We start from the raw sequence: 21,361 nt of genomic DNA on the forward strand, positions 1-21,361 counted from the left end.
CTAATCTAACGAAATCATCGTTGTCCTTCCACCCTTTGCCTCTTTACTGTCCTTTCTTCTGATACTTTATGAGCCGATAATTTCTATATGATTTAACCGTATATAAATATATATAAAAATCCGAAATCCTGCCGATATCACAATAAAAAGACACGCGAGAAAGCGTAGAAGTTACGATAGCGAATCATTCGTAAATACGAATTTTATTCAGCTCTAAATACTCGCTACCCGCAAAGATGCGCAAGGAAGTCGGTCCTCAGAGATCGAATAATTCCCGACATTATAAAAGCAAAATGATAGCCGAAAGCGCGTAAAACCGTGTTGTAACGCGTGTATCCTGTCGATAAAAGATACGATGCAAAGTTGAAGTATCCAGAAATTTGAATTTCATTTCGTTTAACTGAAATATCGTGAACGGGGTTCCTGTGGAAGTCGGTCGTAGAAGATCGAGAGGGTCGCCGATATCACAAAAGTGAAAGGTTACACGAAAGTGTGTAAAACGGGATGCCCGTTATCAGAGTTCGGTAGCTGAGAAAGGAGGCGGGGCCGAACTGAACGAACGCGAGAGGGACCGGTTCTCGAAAACACCCCGTAGACAAGTGTCGTGGCACTTGCGCCTGGAGAGACAGTGCCGTATCGCGGCGGCCACGTCTAAACGACTTGTAAAACAAGCGCTTAACGATTGCTCGTACCTGGATATAGAGAGTGTCTTAGTCAAGCATGACGAGGAGGTAACCGAACGTTCAAGAGAGAAAGAGGTCGAAGCGCGAGACCGCAAGGACCCCGAAGTGGTCCCACGTGCTTCGTAGCTCCGAGGAGGTCCAGCCTGCTAAATTGAGTTTACGATACGTCCAGAGCGAGTTCACTCCTCTCTTCCTCTCTCTTTCTCTGCCTTTCGCTTTATATTCCTATTCTGTTGTCAGTTTTACCCGTTCCTCCTTGTTGTCAGTGATGTTCCACCCTTAATTCACGTTGCTACAGCCAGAAAAGGAAGCAGTACCCTCTTCACTGGTATTTTACGAATCGAAGATGGTATTATCTTAGCAGGCATTATTCCGTGCAGCCCTTATCCTCTTCCGCTTCTCGGGATACCGAGGATCATTGGTCGACTGTTTTGTCAGTAATTATATTGGAACTGTTGCCGGTTGTGAGAAGAAGAGTTTAGTATCGCGGCGTAGCGGTGCTGCGGAGGAACCGCCCGAAGCAAATGAGAAGAGAGCGGTAAAGATTCGCCTAGCATCGACTTGCAATATTAATTGGATATCTAAGCGGCCTCTATCGCTGGGCGTGGGTATTGTTCGCGTTAACTAGGAGAAATTTGTTGGATAGATAACGAACGAAATCTATGGAGGATCTGTGTGGTTTCTGCCGTCTTCTAATCTGTTCTCGCATTGTTAGGAGGGCTGTGTGTTCATATTTTCGAGGGAACATTGGGAATGGGATTGCATCGGAATCTTTGGAGAACTTAAAAGTGGAATGGTTGTTTCGCGATTTTATATAGTTGTAGTTTGTCCTTGATGAAGATCATGACTGGTAGGATCCGTTGAATGGACTTCCTGATTAGATAGACGTACTATAATGTCGAAAGTTACGTGCAACTTGTAAATTGTAAACTGGTTTTCTCTAAATTTACCGTTCTACATTAAATATCGGTTGATTGTTTGTCTTAATATCGATCGGCTATTGACTTGTAATTTATAAAATTTACGTGTACGCAACTTCGTTTGTTCAATTATCAAACTGTTATTCAAGCGCAAAATTGCACCAGAAATAAGTTTGTACTTTATCGATCTTCTCTAACAAGCAAACCATCTTCTTATCTGTTACAGCGGCCAACGAGAGGACAAAACTCACGGCGGAGGTTTAGGTGATTCGAGCAGCGAAAGTGGCGATGAAACGAAGAGGCAAGCGGTCAATCAGCAACCGCCGCAACAGCCGTCATCCTGCGCTGTAGCTGCGCAGCAGCAGCAACCGATGATGGAACATCAACAGGCGTCGAGCATGTATCAGCTTCCTCCTCCTGTCTCGGTTTCCAGTCCTCATTCGTACCACCAAGGCCATGGCTCGTCCTTGAGCCATCCTCACACGCCGACGCACCATATACAACACCACGATACCGGAAGCGAGAGCGGAGACGACAAACGGAACCTTCATCATCAGCTGCAACATCATCTCCAGGTCGGTGCTCACGGTACTCACGGCTTGGTACATCCCACGGCGACCTTGCCACCGCCGCCACCCAGCTGCGCCCAGCAGAAGAGCCAGTTGGACTATATGCAGTACTATAGTCCACAGGTATAGTGAACTGTTTTGTGTGGTTTTGCTACTTTCCATCTTTCTTTTTATTTCTTTTCTTGGCAGAAGGAAGAGGGACTGATCTTAACCGATTAAGGATCAAGCAATAGTTTATCACAATGTCGTCATAAATATTCAAGTTACTTTCAATTTCATGGAATTCTAGAATGGACAATCAGTGTTTGACAAGTAATTTTAGACTATGACCTTAATGCACATTATTATATTTCACTATAATTTTGAAGGATTGATAGGATTAAAAGGATTAATGGATTAATAGTCCACAGGTACAGTGTTGTACTGTTTTCTGTGGTTTTGCTACTTTTCATCTTTCTTGCCAGGAGGAAGAGGGACTGATCTTAACTGATTAAGGATCAAGCAATAGTTTATCACAATGTTGTCATAAATATTCAAGTTATTTTCAATTTCATGGAATTCTAGAATGGACATCAGTGTTTGACAAGTAATTTTAGACTATGACCTTAATGCACATTATTATATTTCACTATAATTTTGGAGGATTGATAGGATTAAAAGGATTAATGGATTAGTAGCTCACAGGTACAGTGAACTATCTTGTGAGGTTTTGCTATTTTTCATCTTTTTTATTTTTTTTTAACAGAGGAAAGAGGACTTAAGATCTTAACTGATTAAAGAACAAGCAATGGTTTTTCGCCATGTTACAGATATTTAAGTTTCTTTCAATTGTTGAATAGATGTCAGTATTTCTCAATTATTTTCTTGATCATGATCTCAAGGCGTATTTGCATATTTCATTAGAATGTTAAACGATTAATAGGATTAGTTTTTGGAAAGTAATTGGGCGTTGATATTTGAAATTCTTATTATGTTAATTAAAAAATGTATGATGATGTGTATTTGATGGACCAAGAATTACGGTGTACATTAAAGTGTAGAGGCTTGAGATTAATCGAGCGTTGCAACTTTCAGAGAATAATTCGTAAGAATCATTCGTTTAGATTTGTCCAAATCATTCATTATGTGGTTGATTAAGTTATAACTACTACTTGGCATATATACTTTCATAAGTTTAAAGAGTCGATATTAAAGTTTTTACGATAATAAATGCAAAGCATGCGTAAGAATATAGCGTAAGAATATCAGGTAAGGTGAAAATTTGCCTGAAATTTATGAAGAGTCTTGAATAAATTTTTGTGTTTATAACCAACTAAGTGTAATGGTTTGCGCGAGGGGTGATAAGTATGATAATTCTAACTCCGCTTTAGTAGTTCGTATCTAACTTTTTTAAGCATCTGTAACAAAAACTAACTAGAGGAAAATTAATGATTCTTAATTCGATGGTTGGAAACGCATCTAAGCTGTAGATCTACAGGTAACGACCACTCTCTATAATCTCCATAAACTCGATTACTTACTTGCTCAAGATACTCGGATAGTAGCCAATTCTTTTCCTTTTATTCATACTAAATATAATAATGATAAATATAATACTAAATAATTAAATATTTTCCTCTGATCTACCAATCAATTTCGGACCAAAAAATATATATCAAAGATCATCAAACGTTATTATGAAGATATTCCAGGGTCCTCTTGCATAATTGAACAAATATCACTAATGAAATTTCAGAAATCACCATTAAATTTTCTCCTGCAGCAGCAAGTTTCAGGAATACGCCAAACGAAGTTTTACAGCTTTCGAATCATCTGATTATCCCATTGCAAGTAAATTTATAAAATCGTAAAGCACAATTCTATAATCCACAACTTTGTAATATCGCGATATCATTACCATTATTATTATATTATTAATTAATAAACTATTGCGCAAGAAGACTCAGACTATAAATAGCCAGGAAAACATCACAAAAGTATTTGAAATACCGCGAACAACAAAGTTTGACAAGCTCTTCCATCGATGAACCATGTCTATCCTTTTTTGTTCCAGGATTACCTAATCACACCGACCTCGGCGGATCTGCAGAAGTCGCTTCCTCATACAGCCACGTCGATGCAGATGGGTGCTATAGCTCCTTCCATGGGTGGTCTGAGCCCGATGGGTCCGTCGACGATGCTGCCGAACACGATGCAAAGCGTGAACACGATGAACACTATGTCGATGAACGGCATGGGGATGGGAGCGTATCAGGGCATGGGTTCCATGGGGATGTCTACGTCACATGGTAGTTATCACAGCGGCCTGGTATTAGGCGATTATCACTCATTGTGACCCTGGGCCCCGAGCACCCAGGGCAAGAGAAACCAAGAGAAAACTTAAAGAAACAGAAGATACGAGACCTATAAGAGAGAAAAAAAAAAAGAAAAAAAAGAAAACTGAGAAAGAAGCTAGTTTTTGCGATTCGTAAACGAATCTAGCCACGAAATTGTATCTGTGAGATAGTGGCAGACGAAAGATGACCGTATTATTTTCGAGACAGCTGTGGGCCGATTCGTCCAGTTTGTGCTCGATGAAGAATCCAGAGTATACCACGTTAGGTAATTAGGAAGAACATTTTGTTTTTTGCGATGTTAGATCGAAGGCGTCGTCGCAAAGCGCGCGAGAAACGTGTCGATTCGAAATCGACCGGACGAACGATCTGCGTATAGTCGAGGATCGTAATGTACGTACTAGTTGTATACATTGCCAGGGAACATCGGTTGCGATTTTTTCGTGGCGTCGAAACGGAGATAGGATGTACGGTGAGATCGTGTACCGCGGAAGCGGATGCGCCCGATCTCGCTTAAAGCTTCTCGTTCTAGGAACGAGTTGCAGCAGGTTTTAGGGACGTTTGCGGAACGTTGGAGTTCGGATAAATATCGAAACAAAGAGAAATATGTCGTATCTCTGACCGAAGCGACCACATCATGCCTCGACTTTTAATCGCCGCGCATATACACACACACACACATACACACACGCGCTCGAGAAACGATCTTTCCGACAAACTAACCGGCAAAAAGAGAGAAAGATTTTCACCTGTGGTATTACGCGTAATACATGTTCTTCGCACACAGATACAGGATACATGAACGACGCCCATTTGGCCCTCCCAATTCTTTTGGGAACGAACGATATATATAGTATATATATATATAACGCATACGATTATTACGAATAGTAGCCGTGAGAACACGAGGAAAATCGAGGCAGCGGGGGAACGCTTGCGGCGTGAAAATAGCAAAAGACATGTTAGCATTTTTCTTTTTCTTTCTTTATCCCATATCGCCCTGCGACGCCAGACAAGGCCAACGTTTTTCTTGTTTTTACAACACAGCTTCCAGAAACAACGCAAACACATGTGGTATTTTATTTTAGTTCTCTTTTCTCCCGCGAATCCAACGATTCTCATTATTCCCATTATTATTCCCCGTTTTAATCTTGTAGCGTACCGCCCGTACCTAGGTCCTGAGAAGTAAGAGCAACACACTCATACGTTATTTACGGTTACCAGTAGCTGGTTAGAACCGTGCAAGCCTCAACCTGCTGCCGGAATCTTTCTGGACATTGGCGAACGTCGTGTTGCAAGCCTCTCGGCATTTCTCCATGCCTTTCATATGTGCAGAATTATGAAATAGCGGAAAATATTCATTTTCTATGAAATGCTCTTCTGCTGCCCGGAAGAAGGGAAAGACACAGTGTTTGATGTGTCTGTAACAGTATTCGCCCGTGTTTCGTGGCCATTCTTGTCGAGCAATATAAAGTATCTAGTAATCGTTTAAGTTGGAGGAAATTATCGGTAAAATTGTTAACGAGATACTTCGTTGCTTTGAAAGAAATTTCGATAAATTTATGGAGATGTTACGCGGCAAAACTTAAACAGTCTTTGAAGCATAATTGTTGGACGAGAGGATAACATTTAATATCTGCAACGGGATAATATTTGAAGAGAAATTATTTGGGATAATATGTAAGTTATAATATAGGCAAAATATTTCAATAATCTAGAAGGTATAACTTTATATAAACAAATGTTTGATATTCAGAGAAACAATTTTACGTTAACATTAACGATAATGTTTAGTACCAATTATTTTCTTCATTAGGTAATAAAGGAAGAACAAGCGAGAATAAGTAAGCACGATGAACGTCGATGGTCCAGGAGCACTGCTTCCCCTTCCTTTATGGGAGGAGAACGATGTTATTCGGAAGATTCAACAGCACCGTGCAGGCAAGATCCCTGAGAGTGATCTCTGAGGCGTGTACGGATCTTAGCCATCCCCCGCTAATTAATTAACGTCACTATAACGAACCACACACCACGCTCTTCACACACCGATCCTCTCACACCGTACGCTTCTGTGTTTGTCCTGTGTACATATGTAGATAATATACACTCACACAGTTTATACACACCTTCATACACACCCACTCATACACGTGTACACTGCTGGCCATTGTTAGAATATTCGAACGAACGGAATCGTTAAGAAAAGCCAATTTGATAAATGTCACTTTCGCGAAGCTTGTTAATTTTCGCCGCGAAAAGATGTACACGATCGTTATTTAATTTTTCGTATTTTAATCTCGATACTTACGGTCAGCAGAGTAGATACACATTTACACGAGCGTTCGAAAGAAGATTAAGTTAATCTCGTCTATAACGGGCGAGTACCGGGTGTTTGCGAATCAGGCTCGAGTCACGATTCAATTTCATTCTCTGATACGCGATTATTCGAAAAGCCTGTCTTTATTTATGGCTCGCAGCATCCTCTTCTTTGTATCAATTCGCGATCTTGCTGCTCGTTCGTGCACAACGCTGTTCAAGACTAAGTGTATGTAGACGCGACCATGTATGTAGATCGAGGATACAGAGGAAGAACACGATAAGTCATATTTACTGTTTCTCGCGGAAAAATACCGATAATGCTAAACGCAATATCATTATCGATACAGCTACGCGTAGTTAAGCGATATAAGAGATACGAGTAATTGATGAATCATTTAACTTTGAGGCGCACAAATTTTTACCCATTTCCAAACGTAAATAAACAAGCAAATACGTGAAGACGCAATAAATAAGTATATTATTTTGTGGAACAGAAGTACAGCATAAACGCAAAACTGCGATTATTCCTATAGTGGAGAGAAATACGTGTAAACGTTTAATTTACACGTAATCCTCTAACGAAGTGCGAACTCGATTAGAATCTTAATATCGCTCGTTGATAATGATCTTGCTATACTATATCAGAAAATGTTTATTTCCTCACGTGCTCGTGACTGTATTTAGATTGTTAATCATGAAGTGACGTTAAAATCAATGAAACAAGAAAAGCGTACTTATCGTGTTTTCCATTTGACGTGATCGTGCAAGAGAGGAGGAGAAAGAAGACACAGCGAGGATGAAACGTTCGTTCGGTTTTACCGGTTTCGAAGATACCTCTTCATTAGGCCAGTGAAAAATGATGAAATTTTAATTGCTTCACGCGTGTCAGGCTGGTTATAGGCGGCTAGGACCGTGCATTAGATAGAAACGGTATGCAAATTAGCGTGACCAAGGCAAAAGCGAGCGGTAGGCGGAGCAGCTGCTTCCTGCCAGCCAATTGCCGAGTGCCAATCTTTTCATCGCAAATAGAATCAGCAACACCTTTACAGAACACCGCTCTTGTCTCTGTGTCTCGCTCTTTTGCCTCCGCTCTACTGTCACGTTATGAATTGCATCGTTGACAGAAATTAGTAGCAGTTTCTGGATAGTTTGATATGCGTTTCAATTAAAGTCGCCAGTTCCTCGAAATAAGGGCAAACTTTGTTATTCTCGTGTTGTTTGGAGTAATTGAAACGTAGGATACATCCGGTGATTGTTTTAATTTAATTACGCGTATTCGAGGATAATTGTTGGATCTGTATTTAACTAATCGCGTGATAGATCGTCTTGGATATTAATTGCGGATTAATTGTGGTATAGATGACAACGTGTTTTTTTATTCCAGATGAACGTGGCTAAAATCAAATTTTACTGACACGTTATCGTTTGTTTAGCAATTTCGAGAAGTAATCGGGATCAAGATAAATCAGGACTTTCCTATTTTGAAATGGAAATTAGAGAAACAGTTACGGTAGAAGCTTAAACCAGGATTCAGCTCGTTCTTTAAAATTTACTTCAAACATGTTACATTTTCTAATTTATCGTTTCTACAATTTCTAGAGATGACGATGGAATTTTTTAAATACATCTTGGAAAATCGTGATTGAATTATTTCTAATTCTTGAACAATTATTGTACTCGAAGAACGCAGCCCGAGAAACCAAACGAGAGGACGAGCCTCGAACATTCATTTCTTCCTCGAAAACACCCGGTATAAAATAAAAAAACACTGTCTTAGATAGCGTAAGTTAGAGCGTAACTTATCATTTATTATCCGCAGTTCGCAGTCTGTACATAAAGAGAGAGAGAGAGAGAGAGAGAGAGAGAAGAGCGAAAAACCTACAAGTACGAGAGAGAGAGAGAGAGAACGAGATTGAATGGAGAGTGATAGAATGTGTGAAAGGTATAAGATAATGAGCGAGGAAAATTCTGAAAACACACGGTATATAGCTAGAACGAAGAATAGGAAAGAAGAGAAAACGCGAGGTGTGTATCATAGAGGTGACAAAATTTAAACACTATAGAGGAGAAAGAAAAGGGAAAAGAGGTAAAAAGTATGAGTTTTATCGGTTTTCTATTTAAAGGACATCTCTCGTGCAGATGTCCGGAATGTATATCCCGTTGGTTGCGACATTGCCTTGTAAGATTCTTATCTAGGATGCTGAGCAGGGGAAAGGGTTTTTCCCTGTTAGAAAGAGTCCTCGGGACGAAACAGGGTAAGCAAAAGAAAGGGAACGAGGAACGACGGGGAAGAAGAAGAGGAAGCTAGACGAAGAAACGCTTTTGTATCATCTGTTGGCAAATCTGTTTAGAAAATTCAAACTCCTTGCTTCGAATTTGTTCTATTTACGTGTTTACAAATTGAGGACAAGCTGAAATTCTTTATCATTCTCTTTGTACCATCGTCTTGGTCTTCCTTCATCAGTTTAAAATATGTAGTCATTAGTCACAGAGTGTATAATACATTGTGTAATTTTATATAAAAGATGAGACACAGAAGGAGATTTAAATATTTCAACGTATCTTGAAAAAAAAAAAAGGAAACGATAAATAGGACGTTTTAATCATGTCAGGAGGGCAGCTTTTCTCTCGACTATTATGTTGTATACTATTGGTAATACAGAACATTCGCGTCACCCGATATACGAGATACGATATGCGAGAACACCGCGACTGTTCGAGGATCTAGTTCTACTTTGAGTCTGATCATTTTATTTCATTTTTTTTTTTTTTTGTTTTTATTTATTTTGTTCACCCTTTTTAATTGGATTTATTGGATACGTACTCTAGACATGTTTAATGAAATTGGTGTACCGCTTTCTTTTTTTTAATAGTTTTATTTTCTATCGACTTTTTACGAATATTGGAGTGAAGATGGAAATTAAACTTTTTTTTTTTACGCGTTTTATATCAAATTAATTTAACGCAGGGCTACCTTCAATTTGGAAATCGGTAACTGTGTTACGTCTATGTCTTAACGAGTCTTTTTTACTGCTTTTGGCATGTGTGCATCGATCATGTTTCACCTTCCTTTTTATAACAGACGTGAAATTTATTACAATCATGGAAGATAACGTTATAATAATATAATTGAAATTTTCTACCTCTCTTTGCAGGCTATAAAATTAAGATATATATAATCATCAGGTATACATGTGAAATCAAGCTGTGTTACCAGAAGTATAAAATCAGATACGTAAAATCAGCATCACAGAATCATGAAATATATACAGCCAATATACAGTATCAATGAAACGAAGATCTACAGTCATCAAGAATATAATATCAAGGTATAAGGTCAAGATATAAAACCAAAAATATAATATTGAGATATAGAATCTTCAGATACATGAAATCAAGATAACATATAGAATCATGAAACGTAGAGTTGAAATAAAAGGATCATTTCTTTCGATTTTTGCATAGTTTGATTTAGTTCTCGCACAAAATGTTTCGAGGAAAACTATAAGGACAGTGAAGAACAGTCTGTCGCTGTGTTATATCCACAGTTATATCGACATCCGTTCTCTTTCAAGATTTCTATAGTCCAACAAGGAGCCAAACTGTCTTCGATTCACGCACAATCTACGCTTTGTACGGCACAGTATACACGCTCGACGTCGTTCAGGGTGCACACCACTCGCGATACATTCCGAAAATGCACACAAGCGCGGATTCAGGCGAAAGATTTCTTTTTTTTTTTTTTTAATTTTCTAAGAAAACCATTTCTGGGTAAACGTTTGTTCGAACTTTGCGAGCGAATAAGCTTTCGGTTTTTATTTGACGATCAATCGCTGGTTTCATTATAAATGTAGATCAAATTTCCAATCGACTTCCTTTCTTTTTTTTTTTGTTTTTCTTTTATCTTCGTAACAATCAATGTTGTTTTAAAAATCGTACGTTATATTTTTAACCCTGCTATTATATCTGTTTGAATGATTTTAAACTTGATTGTGTTTTTCTATTGTTTCTTCATTTTGGGGATATTAACGAATCGTTAAGCTAAAACGAGTAATTTTTCGTTTCAGTTTTGTATTTTATTCTTTTTTAACACCGTGTGGAACGTGAAGAGGGTCAAAGGATCGGAAGCTCTTGAATCTGTTTCTGTTCGTTGAATCAAATGGAAGACAAGAAATTCAGTGATAGTAGAGCAGGGTCTATTTCTTCACCTTATCTCTGTGGGATCGATTTTTTTTTTTTTTTTTTATTTAAAGGAGAAGATATTTTTATTTTTTATTTCTCATCCTTCTTCCTTTTATCCTTGGTTTTAATGGGAAAATCAGAGTTTCGTCTTGGTTTTATATTCTTCAATGTGTAACGGCTTTTAACGTGTACGTTACCGAAGATTCGGAGCATGTGATCGTTCATTTATCAGGCTCGTTTCGACGTTCAGGCAGAGTTGGCTCTTTTAACTTTTAGTGATGTTTTGTCGCTTTACCGGGCCAAGGCTGCCGATAAATCTTCCTAGTGTATAATTAGACAGGAATCACTTGTCGCGCGGATCATCTTCTCCCAGAACGCTAGGACTTTGCAGCCAGCGACAAGCAAGTCAGCAATAAAAGAATCTTCAGGAATCGTCGTTTTGTATCTGATAAGTCGCGAGCAATTCTCGAAGAGGTTTAGAAGAAACAGTTTGTAAATGAAACGCCACAAATTGTAGCCGATCGCGCGATTGGCCTTGAAAAGTCCAACGCTATTAACGCTATTAAGATCTGCAAATATCGTCAATATCAATCGTATTAAGAATATTCAAAATTTTGGGGAAATCTCTGCAAACGGAAGGGATATTGATTCAAATCTCTCGGCCTGTGAAATTAGATTCACCAAATATCGAGAGTGTTGAGAATACTAAGGATATTCTTCAAGAATTGTCAGATGAAGATATCTCTAAATGTTTCGTTTGCGATATGGCAAATATTTTGAAAATGTGTAGAAATCGAAGAATAAAATTACCAAGCGTAACAGCAGACACCAGGCAAACAAAACTCTCACGAATCGAAACGATATTTAAATCTCAATGTTTCGCCCAAGGAATTGGTCCAATCTTTAGTTGGATCGATCGGTTTCGTCAGTCTTAGCACAAATCTCTCTTGCATCGGTAATTCACAAAGGGAAACTGTACAGCGGGCAAAAGTGCTGATAAATACACGCATAGGAGTGGTATTGTACCGTTTTTCGTTCGCAGAAAATGTTTTGCGCAAGGACGATTATTAATAACCGACAGTTCTTCCCAGCAGTTCTCATTCGTGTATTTTAGCGGACAAGCTTAACGTTGCACAACTAACTAAGACAAATCGCTGAGAGTGAGAGAATGAGAGAAAGGAGAGGCTGAGAAATAAGAGAAATGAGAGAACGAAGAGGAGAGAATGGCTTGTGTATATGTAGGTGTACGCGTGAATGAAAACGGATGTGGAAAGGGTAGCACGAATAGACAAGTAAGAAGAGATCACACGATGTACGATCGAACTGTAATCGAAGTAAAAGTTGATGTTATTTAAAGTAATAAAAGGAAAATATTATGTATATATATATGTATATAATATATATTATATTATATTATATATATTATATATATATATATTATATATGCAACACGTGGGTAACGATAACTCCCTTACACGATGTATTATCCTGTAAAACTTCTGCGCTAATTAAATGTTAAATTAAATTCGTTATCGAGCATTGATTTATTTTTTTTTTCAGACGAATAAGTGGCATTTTTTTTTTTTTTTAAAGAAATTTACGTCGAACGAGAAGATGAATATTTTAAACCTTTGAAGATTGAATATAGCTATACGTAATTGCTGGAGTAAAAGGTGGATAAAATCAAGTAGGAGATGCATACATGGGTATTTTTATACTTTCGTGTACATAGATTATATTTTCTGTTGAATCTTTCTGTTGCTATCTCTTGAAACTTGTATTTTCGAGATTTATGTAGTAATAGATACTGTTAAATTTAGTTGATAGAAATGGTGTAATTCCGGTGAACGAAGATTAATGTACAGAGTACAGGTGTATTTAATACTGGATGCAAATATCTAAAACAAGGATCACTTGTTTAGTTTGTAAATCAAGATACCTATTGGTAAGGTATTCCTCTCATAAAAATAGAGAAACACCACAGTGTAATGATTCGAACGACAACAATTATTGGTAGACATTTATTCTTGGAGTACTGATAATTATTTGAATGGTTTACATTTAAGACACGTGCAATTTCCGATTAATAATGTATGAGATATAATGATATGAAGAAAAGCGTGTTCACTGCTTCAATGAAGGATCGTATGTGTTTAAACAATGTCAAGGGACTTTTACTTGGCTTTTATATTGAAACAGAAACCAGTTAAAGTGTAAAAGGTGTATCGTTCGAATAATTATGAGTGGTAGTGTACATATGTATATACTACTAACAAATTAATTAAATAAACAAGTGTATATCGTGAACCACAGTTTTCTTGAAGAACTTCAAAATCTTTCAAACTTGTTGCTGTTGTAACTTTCTAAAAGTTAGAAAACTCGAAGAATATACTAAGAGCATTGAGTACAGATAATACGATTGAAGGGTGGATTGTCAAACGAAGTCTGGATGGCGAAAGTTTCCCAGGAGGAAGAGGGAACCTCTTGTTTAGTGAAAACTACCTGCAAAGAGCTTTGAAAGATCGTCGAACGATACGTACCAGTAATTATTTCAAAACGAGCGTCGGCCCAGTTCTATTAGTTGTATCAGTGATCGTCGATGACAGATAAGGTCGGTCTATTCTTTGTGGCGATATTTACCGGTAACGTTGTTCGATAGGGACCTTCGTCTATCTTCGAGATCGCCGTCGATCCTGAAAAAGAGCATCTGGCTGTGTTTCCACGTGACCCCGATTTCTTTGTGCCCTGCTACAACTTCTCTTGTTTGTCGTATACCGGCGATCCAGATTCTGGGAATCTATTGAAACTGACAGTGCAAACAGCGATGGGGGAGCGGAAATTTTTTGGAGAAGAGGAAGCACTTTTTTGATTCTTTTGCAAGCTATGGATAATTTTTTCTAACTTCTTTAAAGGTATACTGTAACATCTGAAGTTTTGACGTCGTGGGTTACTCACATTCTATTTGCCATTTTATTTCTTGCCATATTATTTTTCTCAAGGAAATGCTTTGATATTTGTGTGAAGATCATATATGCTTTGCAGTAAAGTCAGTGTTTTACTGTATCGTTTCTTCTTTTTACTATATTGCTTTTTGTACCTTAATAATTGACAAATTCTCACAGTAAACTTTCCTTCATTGCTTTACATATAATAATAATAATGATAATATTACTTTGCTTTATTGTACATCAGACTTTACACGTCTGTCACAAGGAGGTTCTTTTGGTTCACTTGGTATACCTTTTCTTATCTTAGGGACAGTTATTCTAATCATATGACATACGTTAAACATAATTTACGTAATAATGATATAACATATACTTGGACTTAACTACAATACTAATATACTATATACTATAATATCATGATATTTAATCGCACTTGTATTATTACTCAGTGTTTACTCCTTATTCTCACTGTTTTCAAATCATTCTTATATTACTTGTCTTCATCATAATTTTCTGATTGTATCATGTAGATCTTCAACTATCATCTTTTCTCATTATCACTGTTTCAGATATGTACTCGCATCTATCATTCTCAGCACGTTTCTTCCTTTCTCGTCTTTTAACAGTCTCTTCCTAGATGGTGTTTAGCTTTTGGAATTCTTTGAAACGGTTTTAAGAGGTTCTAAAAAGCATCGAAAGATCCTTTAATCGGCTCCCTGGGACTGTGTCGGGCACGCTCTCGAGCATTCTCTCCCCGATTTCGCCCCTTCTCTTCCACGACTGGTCTTTTCTTCGATCCGTCAGCGGGGCGGAATAAGAGCAGTCGACGCATGCTCATCGGCCTGTTATAATTTCGGTTCTATTAGCCTCGTAGTGGGACCCCATAAGCCCCGAAGGGATTTTCAAGAGATCGTAAAGTTAAGCTTAGACCCCACAGAGGTATATACCACCGTGCCTCTTCTAGTCTCTCTGTGTGCAGTATGTATGTAGGTGTGTATCCAAGTACCTGGATCCTGCCCTATACACTGAACCTATCACTGGATACTCGGCAGAAGGTCTTGAAATGGATAAACAGATAGTTGGTGACGCGTGCAGGGTTACAGAGGATAATTTGATAATTGCAAGTTAGGGTGTGATGATTGTTCAGGGAGTTGAGCTTTGGCCATTGGGAATTGATGCAGAAAGTAGAGTGAAAAGCGTTGATGCTATTACAGACTAGTGGTTTATAGTAGCATGTGTAATATACAATAATATGTACATGTGATAGGTAATCAATTTATGATGGTATCAATATTACATTGGCAATTGGTAAGATATTTAACAATTCTCCATAGTGAGTGATATTAATTTTAGTGTGTTTTTAAGTTGTAGTTAGAAATTGCATACACGGATTGTTGCAATTGACTGAGAATGAAGTGAAATAGCAGTCTGGGAAGGCAAAAGGTATCGGTAGTTTGCAGAGGTAGTGGTTGGTGAGCTGCATAAAAGGGCAAAACTGTCTGTGAAGAGGGTCCGTTCAGGAGTACATCGTCAAGTAGCATCTTGACACGGCGGTTCACAATGGCTACTTGTTAGCTCGACGCGTCAACAGAGAAAGGGAAACGACACGGGGATCCGAGTTCTGCTTTTCACCGACCAAATACACTTGTCCCGAGTATGCGAACTTTTCAATATCTTTCAAGAGCTACTTTCCAATCCATCGAGATCTTCCCATAAAAATTCGAACTACGAAAGCAGAAAATCGGTAAAATTTAACTTCCAATTATGTTACACGTATATATAATTTCCTTTTTCTTTCTGATTTACTTCTCTTAGTCGAAGAAATACTCGTATCACTTTTCCACTCGTATAACCCACATAATTCGCTCGAAACGTATACACGTACACGTTTGAGCAGCTGTTGCAATTGCACCGACCAATTTTCCGCCACTTTCTTCTCTTTTTCTTCTCCAGTAAAACACGTTGAAACTTTCACGCGAGACCTGAAATACGACATAGGAAATACAAAAGTGGATGCGTTAAACATACGGAGTACGTACCTATTATATTTTTCTGCAGAAAATCGTGAAGAAATTCGGAAAATTTGAAAGAGGGGTCGAGAGAAGAGAGTAGAATCTTTTTACAGGCGTGTAAATGGCGAACGTTGTCGGCATAAAGCGGATAATAAGTTTGACGGCGTTACAATACAATCATTACGCGTCGATAATGACGGCGCATTCAAGCACGAACGACCAAGGTGAATCGCAATGTACCACCGGCCCCCATACGCCGCATCTGTCCGCTAACAATAGCTTGAACGCTGCGCTACCCTGCGAATCGTTACGCCAAAATTAACGATGCTCTCTTCTCTATGGTGTTTCTCATGAAAATTACATCCAGTATACGCGTCCATCGATGAGGATTGCCCCTGATATTCGATCGGATCGATTGGGGCTATTACATATCTGACGATAATTCCGGATATGTTCTTATAGATAGATACGTTCTTTGATTTAACGATGGAAGTTTGAAGATACAAAGATATGAAATAGGTGAGTGGGATACGTAGCATACGCGGAGAGTTTGTAACAGCGAATGAAGATTTTTAGAAAACATCCTTGTTCCACTTTGATAGAGTTTAGATTGTGGGAGATTTTCCAGGCTGTTGGAAAAATATCCGATATTAATATATATCGTTTCTTCTCTTTTCTTCAAGGTGTAATAAAAGAAGAATTCTCAGGCATGAATTTTCTAAAAAGAAGATCGCGAAAGTAGAAGGAGGAAGAAGCTAAAAGAATTCACAAATTCTCTTCACATTCTCATCAACATAACTAGGAAGACAGAGAATTACTTCACCTATTAAACATTAAGACAAACTATCCTTTCAACGCTTTGTACATAGTACAAGCACTTTTGCGTATCATGTGCGTTTTATGCGTTTTTCCAGCTTCAACCTTCTCATAAATGCAACAAGATTTGTACTCGTAATCGATTCATCGACACGCCAGCATCGTAAAATGTCATAAAATTCGCTTAACGCGAAAACCACGGAGGTTTAGAATCTTAATAAATAAATCATATTAAGATCGCTGTAAGTGGCAATGCGCGTCGATCAGTGCCCATCGATATTCCATGGACGTTATCCGGTTGAGGGAGGCGGCGAACGTGCTTAGATCGGCGTTTACCTGGACATCGGCGTAAATTACGAGATACAAAGGGGGTAACGTCGTCTCCTGGCACGGCGCTGTTTAGACGAGCGGCGCACCGCTTTCGAGGTGGGAGAGAACGATTTCGAAGGGGGGAATATTTATGGGCAGACCGGCTGAAATTAATTTATGCAGCCGCATAGGCTGCCACGTAATTTATTCGCGGTGCTCGCGACGATCAGTCACTCTCTTCACTGGCTTTTGTGTGTAAGGAAATCCTTGCCCATTAGAAACGGCCACGAACACCCTTACTCCACCTATATATTCCTCCCAGCCCTCTGCGATACCTCCTCTTCCTTCTACATCCAGTACTCGTTAATATACACAATCCTGAAGAAGATGTGGAATTAGCTATACGTAGATGATTTTATGGATTCTGTCGAGACAAGAGAACATTTTTCTTCGATAAATCTGTTGTATATTTCGAAGGGTTGGAGAAATTAGTCCGTGAATTTTGTATTGTATGTCTTGTGTATGTTATATGATAAATTTTGTGGATTGGACATTTTGTTGATATAGACGGATTTTTGTTCTCTTCTACGAGGAAGATAGATTTGTTTGGAATTGGAAATGTTGTTCAAATAGGTGAGTTTTGTTCCCTTTTTTATGATAAATGCTTAGCTGTGGCTCGACAGAACAGTTTTACACAGCCTCCTTGTAAAAGTCATCATGTGGGATTTATGTAGGTATCAGTGGATTTTGAATCAATATACAAAGGTTTGTTAGGTCGTTTAGCTTTCTTGCGATAAAAATATCTGAGAAACCTTGTATTTCCTAAATAAAACATTAGTCTCCGGAGGATAGCACTTGTGACCGAAATTTTTCCATACAACGATTTTCTTTATTCTTCTCTAATCGCTTCTCAAGAGTTTCTTGATATCTGCAGATAAGTATAAAGATAAATCCTACTCGTAGAACTTTAGAAGTTTCTTTAAATTGACAGAGACCAATCGAGAGCAACCAAGTCCAGCTGAAAACACTCCGACCTCGTTAATTTACACATACGACGTTCTCAAGCATCGAAATATCCAAACAACGCCAAATTTCATCTAATTAACTAAATACTCTATCAGTCTCTAGCAACACCTACAAAAGACTCCAAATCTCTTTCCAGAATCTAATCTCTACAAAGACAGCTTCTTATACAGTCGACAAAAACTCACGAGTTGGCAATCGGTCGCGAAAGAAAACACGGTTACGGGAGCGCGAAGAGCGCGGAAAAAGAAGAGTGGAGCGAGAAGAAAGAAGAAGAAGAAGAAGAAGAACTGGAGGATCTTGGTGCGGGATCTGCGGTGCACCCGCGTTATGATTTGTGGGGGCCCAGATCCTTGATCCTGTCTGCCTGGAAGAGGCACCCACGCTTTCCAGGAACCGCGTCCACCTCGTGTGGACGTAGCCTTCCCTCGTCCCTCGGTGGAAGAACGAACGAAAAGAGGAGGTGGAAGAACCGACCTCATGGAGCGTGGTGGGGCGAGCGTTTCGAGATCAGCCGACCCGATTACAACGAGGGTGTAATGGACGGACTAATTTGTGAAATTTAAATTCCGTCCCCGACGTTTTAACCGCGAGCCAAGTCCCAGAGCGGTCCCCGAGGTTCCAGATAAATCGCGACCACCTCCACCTCCACTTTTGTAAAAACCTGCGACTTCATAGAATATCCAGAAGATCCAACCGGGAATCTTTCTGGAAAATCGTAGGTGGGCAGGTTTGAGGATGTTGGTCTCTTGGTGTTGTTTTTGGTGGTGGATGGTAGAGGTGTGTTGGTTATCTAGATTCGCGTCTCGAGCCGATCGTCGTCTTTACCCTTTGCCCGGCAATTTGTCAGATCGCTTAATTCCGACTATCAACTGGTCCTTTTGTTTTTTCGACCTCGTGGAGCGGGAACAAGGGTTGGAGAAGTATTGTTGGGTTGTAGAGGGTTTTCAAGGAAAGTAGGCAGTGGAGGTGAAAATACGGAAGGAATGGAACGATATAGAGAAAGAATTTCTCTGAATTAATCAGACGTGTCGTCGGAGAAACTCTGCTAAAGGAAGGAACATTTCTGAGTCGTTAAGATACACTGGGTACGCGTTTGGTAGAGAAGAATTATGCATCCTATCATCTCTTGACGACGAATCATAGTGAATATATTATATGAACGAATATATATCATTTAGGAACGTAGAAATGAAATTTAAGCTGGTTTTAATTCGTCTGTTAACATCCAAATGAAACGAAGATATAACTGGACAGGAGGTTGAATAAAGAAAGTATCAAAAATAACGTCTGAAATCTGGCACAAGCAAATTCTCAAAAACTACAAACCCAAATGGCCCACTTTTCACAAAAGAAAAGAATATAAAAATGGAACAAGAGTAAAGATAGGGCTAGTGAGGAGGGATGTTAGAGAAGGGACACGCGTGATCCTGGCCCTCGGTACACGCAGTTATGGGCACGCTTAAAGGGCCCGACTGCGTGTGGGTCCGCGGATACGAGGACGTGTGGATGTCCAGGCGGGGCCCTGGCCCCGTTCGTAACCCGACACCAACAGCTCTGGGCCCCTCTCCAGCGCCAACATCCACCGTACAGAGTGAGACAGAATGTACAGCAGGCCCCACTTGGTCCGTTCGTTCATTCGTTCAACGCGATCCTCACGACCCAAAACTAAATCATAACCGTATTATGCGGCCCGACAATAGGACCGCTCGCTATACACCGAGAAGCCGCCTCTAATCCGCCACTCCGTCGACGTCTTGCTCCCGATGCTCCCATCTCTTCTTTTATCTCTTTCTCTCGTTCTCTTCTTCTCTTTTCAACGTTCTATACTACTTCCCTTCCTGGTGTTCCCTTCTGTTCTTCGTCTCGTTTTCGCTCATTTTCTTTGGTCTTCTTGTTCTTTGAAGAAAAATAGCATTGTCTTATCGTCCGGCTTTTACATACGTAAAACTTTGACATTTAATGGTCACGTTGGTTCTTTTTTTGGATAGGACGTTTCAAGGAATATTGAAATCGAAGCTCCGATTTGCTGATTTTGGGATTTTGGTAAGATGCTAAATTTTCAAAGCGAAAATATTTCGTCGCCTTGATGATGCTTATCGCTTATTAAAAAGTAATATTCATCGTCGATAATGGTCATTGGTAACCGAAAGAAATCCCGTCGCCTGTAATGATAACTGGTACTAAAACACAATTCGTTGCCAATTATTTACTCGTAACCAAAGACAATTTCCGTCATCGATGATGGTTAACGATAACCAAAGAAGTATTATTTATTTATTTTGATGCGCGAGCAAAGTTATTCGGACCGAGAAGAAATCCTTCATAAATTCGAACTGTATTCCACAGGTGATCGAATCCTGTTGACAAAAATAGCGTCAGCTTTTGATTCCAAGCAAAGATACCGATTTACAATCTTTTCATAACTTACAGGACATCTGTCCTTCCATCCTCATCGTACTCTAAAATCTTCAAACTGGAAGATCCTCGAGCAGAAAAAGAGAAAGCGTAAATAACGTACATACGTTCCTATACGTGTAATTTTCTGCATGAAGAAAATGAACGGTTAGCGACGATCTTCCTACATTATCGGCTTTTTCAACGGTTAATGATCAGAGGAGAGGAGAACAGCTGGGAGAATTTTTCTAGGGTTAAAATAAAAATAGCCTGTCACCTTTCGCCACAATGTGTCCTTTTCTTGCACGACGCGGGTGCACGTTCCGCGAACTCGCGAATTATGAATATGATTATCTCGGACGGGCTCTTGACGGGAAGCCAGACCTGTCCCAGAGGTGTCACCTTACATCCTCCCTCTCTTCCATAGTGTCGACGTTCCTGGTCCCCCTCGTGTTGCTCTCCCGTTCTGACTTAGCGCGTGACGTCGCTTCTCGTAACCGAATCTCGCGAATAATTGCACCTCGACAGGTCTGCCTGCTTTTCTTTCGATCGGCTCGTCAATCGTCCTCCATAAATTATTGGGGAAAATAAAGAATAAGGCAGGAGAAATTTCATTTCCGTAAAGTGACGAGAAATCGTTCCATCTGACGTTACATCTTCGAATTTTGTAAAAATGCGAGAAATTTTACGGTTTGAGCCGAATACTATTTTTCTGAAGATAGTATCGAATATTTAAAGCAATATAAATTTTTGCTTTTTGTGGCTCAGCCTACTATTAACAGTTAGCAATTTTGTAGTTATATAATTTCTTAGTGGAGTATTTCGTTTGGACGAAAATTAATCGTAAGAG

General features: G+C 39.2%; 1 protein-coding gene across 11 annotated transcripts in view; it reads left to right on the top strand.

The window, feature by feature from the left end:
- Window positions 1-12,538, top strand: part of LOC122567832 (homeobox protein SIX1-like) — a 59,225-nt gene extending 46,687 nt beyond the window's left edge. For 2 of the 11 annotated variants that reach the window (XM_043726892.1, XM_043726894.1), the window contains exons 4-5: window positions 1,830-2,295; window positions 4,226-12,538. In XM_043726892.1, the coding sequence (XP_043582827.1) occupies window positions 1,830-2,295; window positions 4,226-4,507 (748 nt within the window). In that variant the 3' untranslated portion in view covers window positions 4,508-12,538. The remainder of the gene's footprint in view (window positions 1-1,829; window positions 2,296-4,225) is intronic. The other 9 variants (XR_006316904.1, XR_006316902.1, XR_006316903.1 and 6 more) reach the window with 9 other exon arrangements.
- The last annotated feature ends 8,823 nt before the right edge of the window (window positions 12,539-21,361 follow it).

Source organism: Bombus pyrosoma, linkage group LG5 (genome assembly GCF_014825855.1).
Source record: "Bombus pyrosoma isolate SC7728 linkage group LG5, ASM1482585v1, whole genome shotgun sequence".
Taxonomy (NCBI): Eukaryota; Metazoa; Arthropoda; class Insecta; order Hymenoptera; family Apidae; genus Bombus; species Bombus pyrosoma.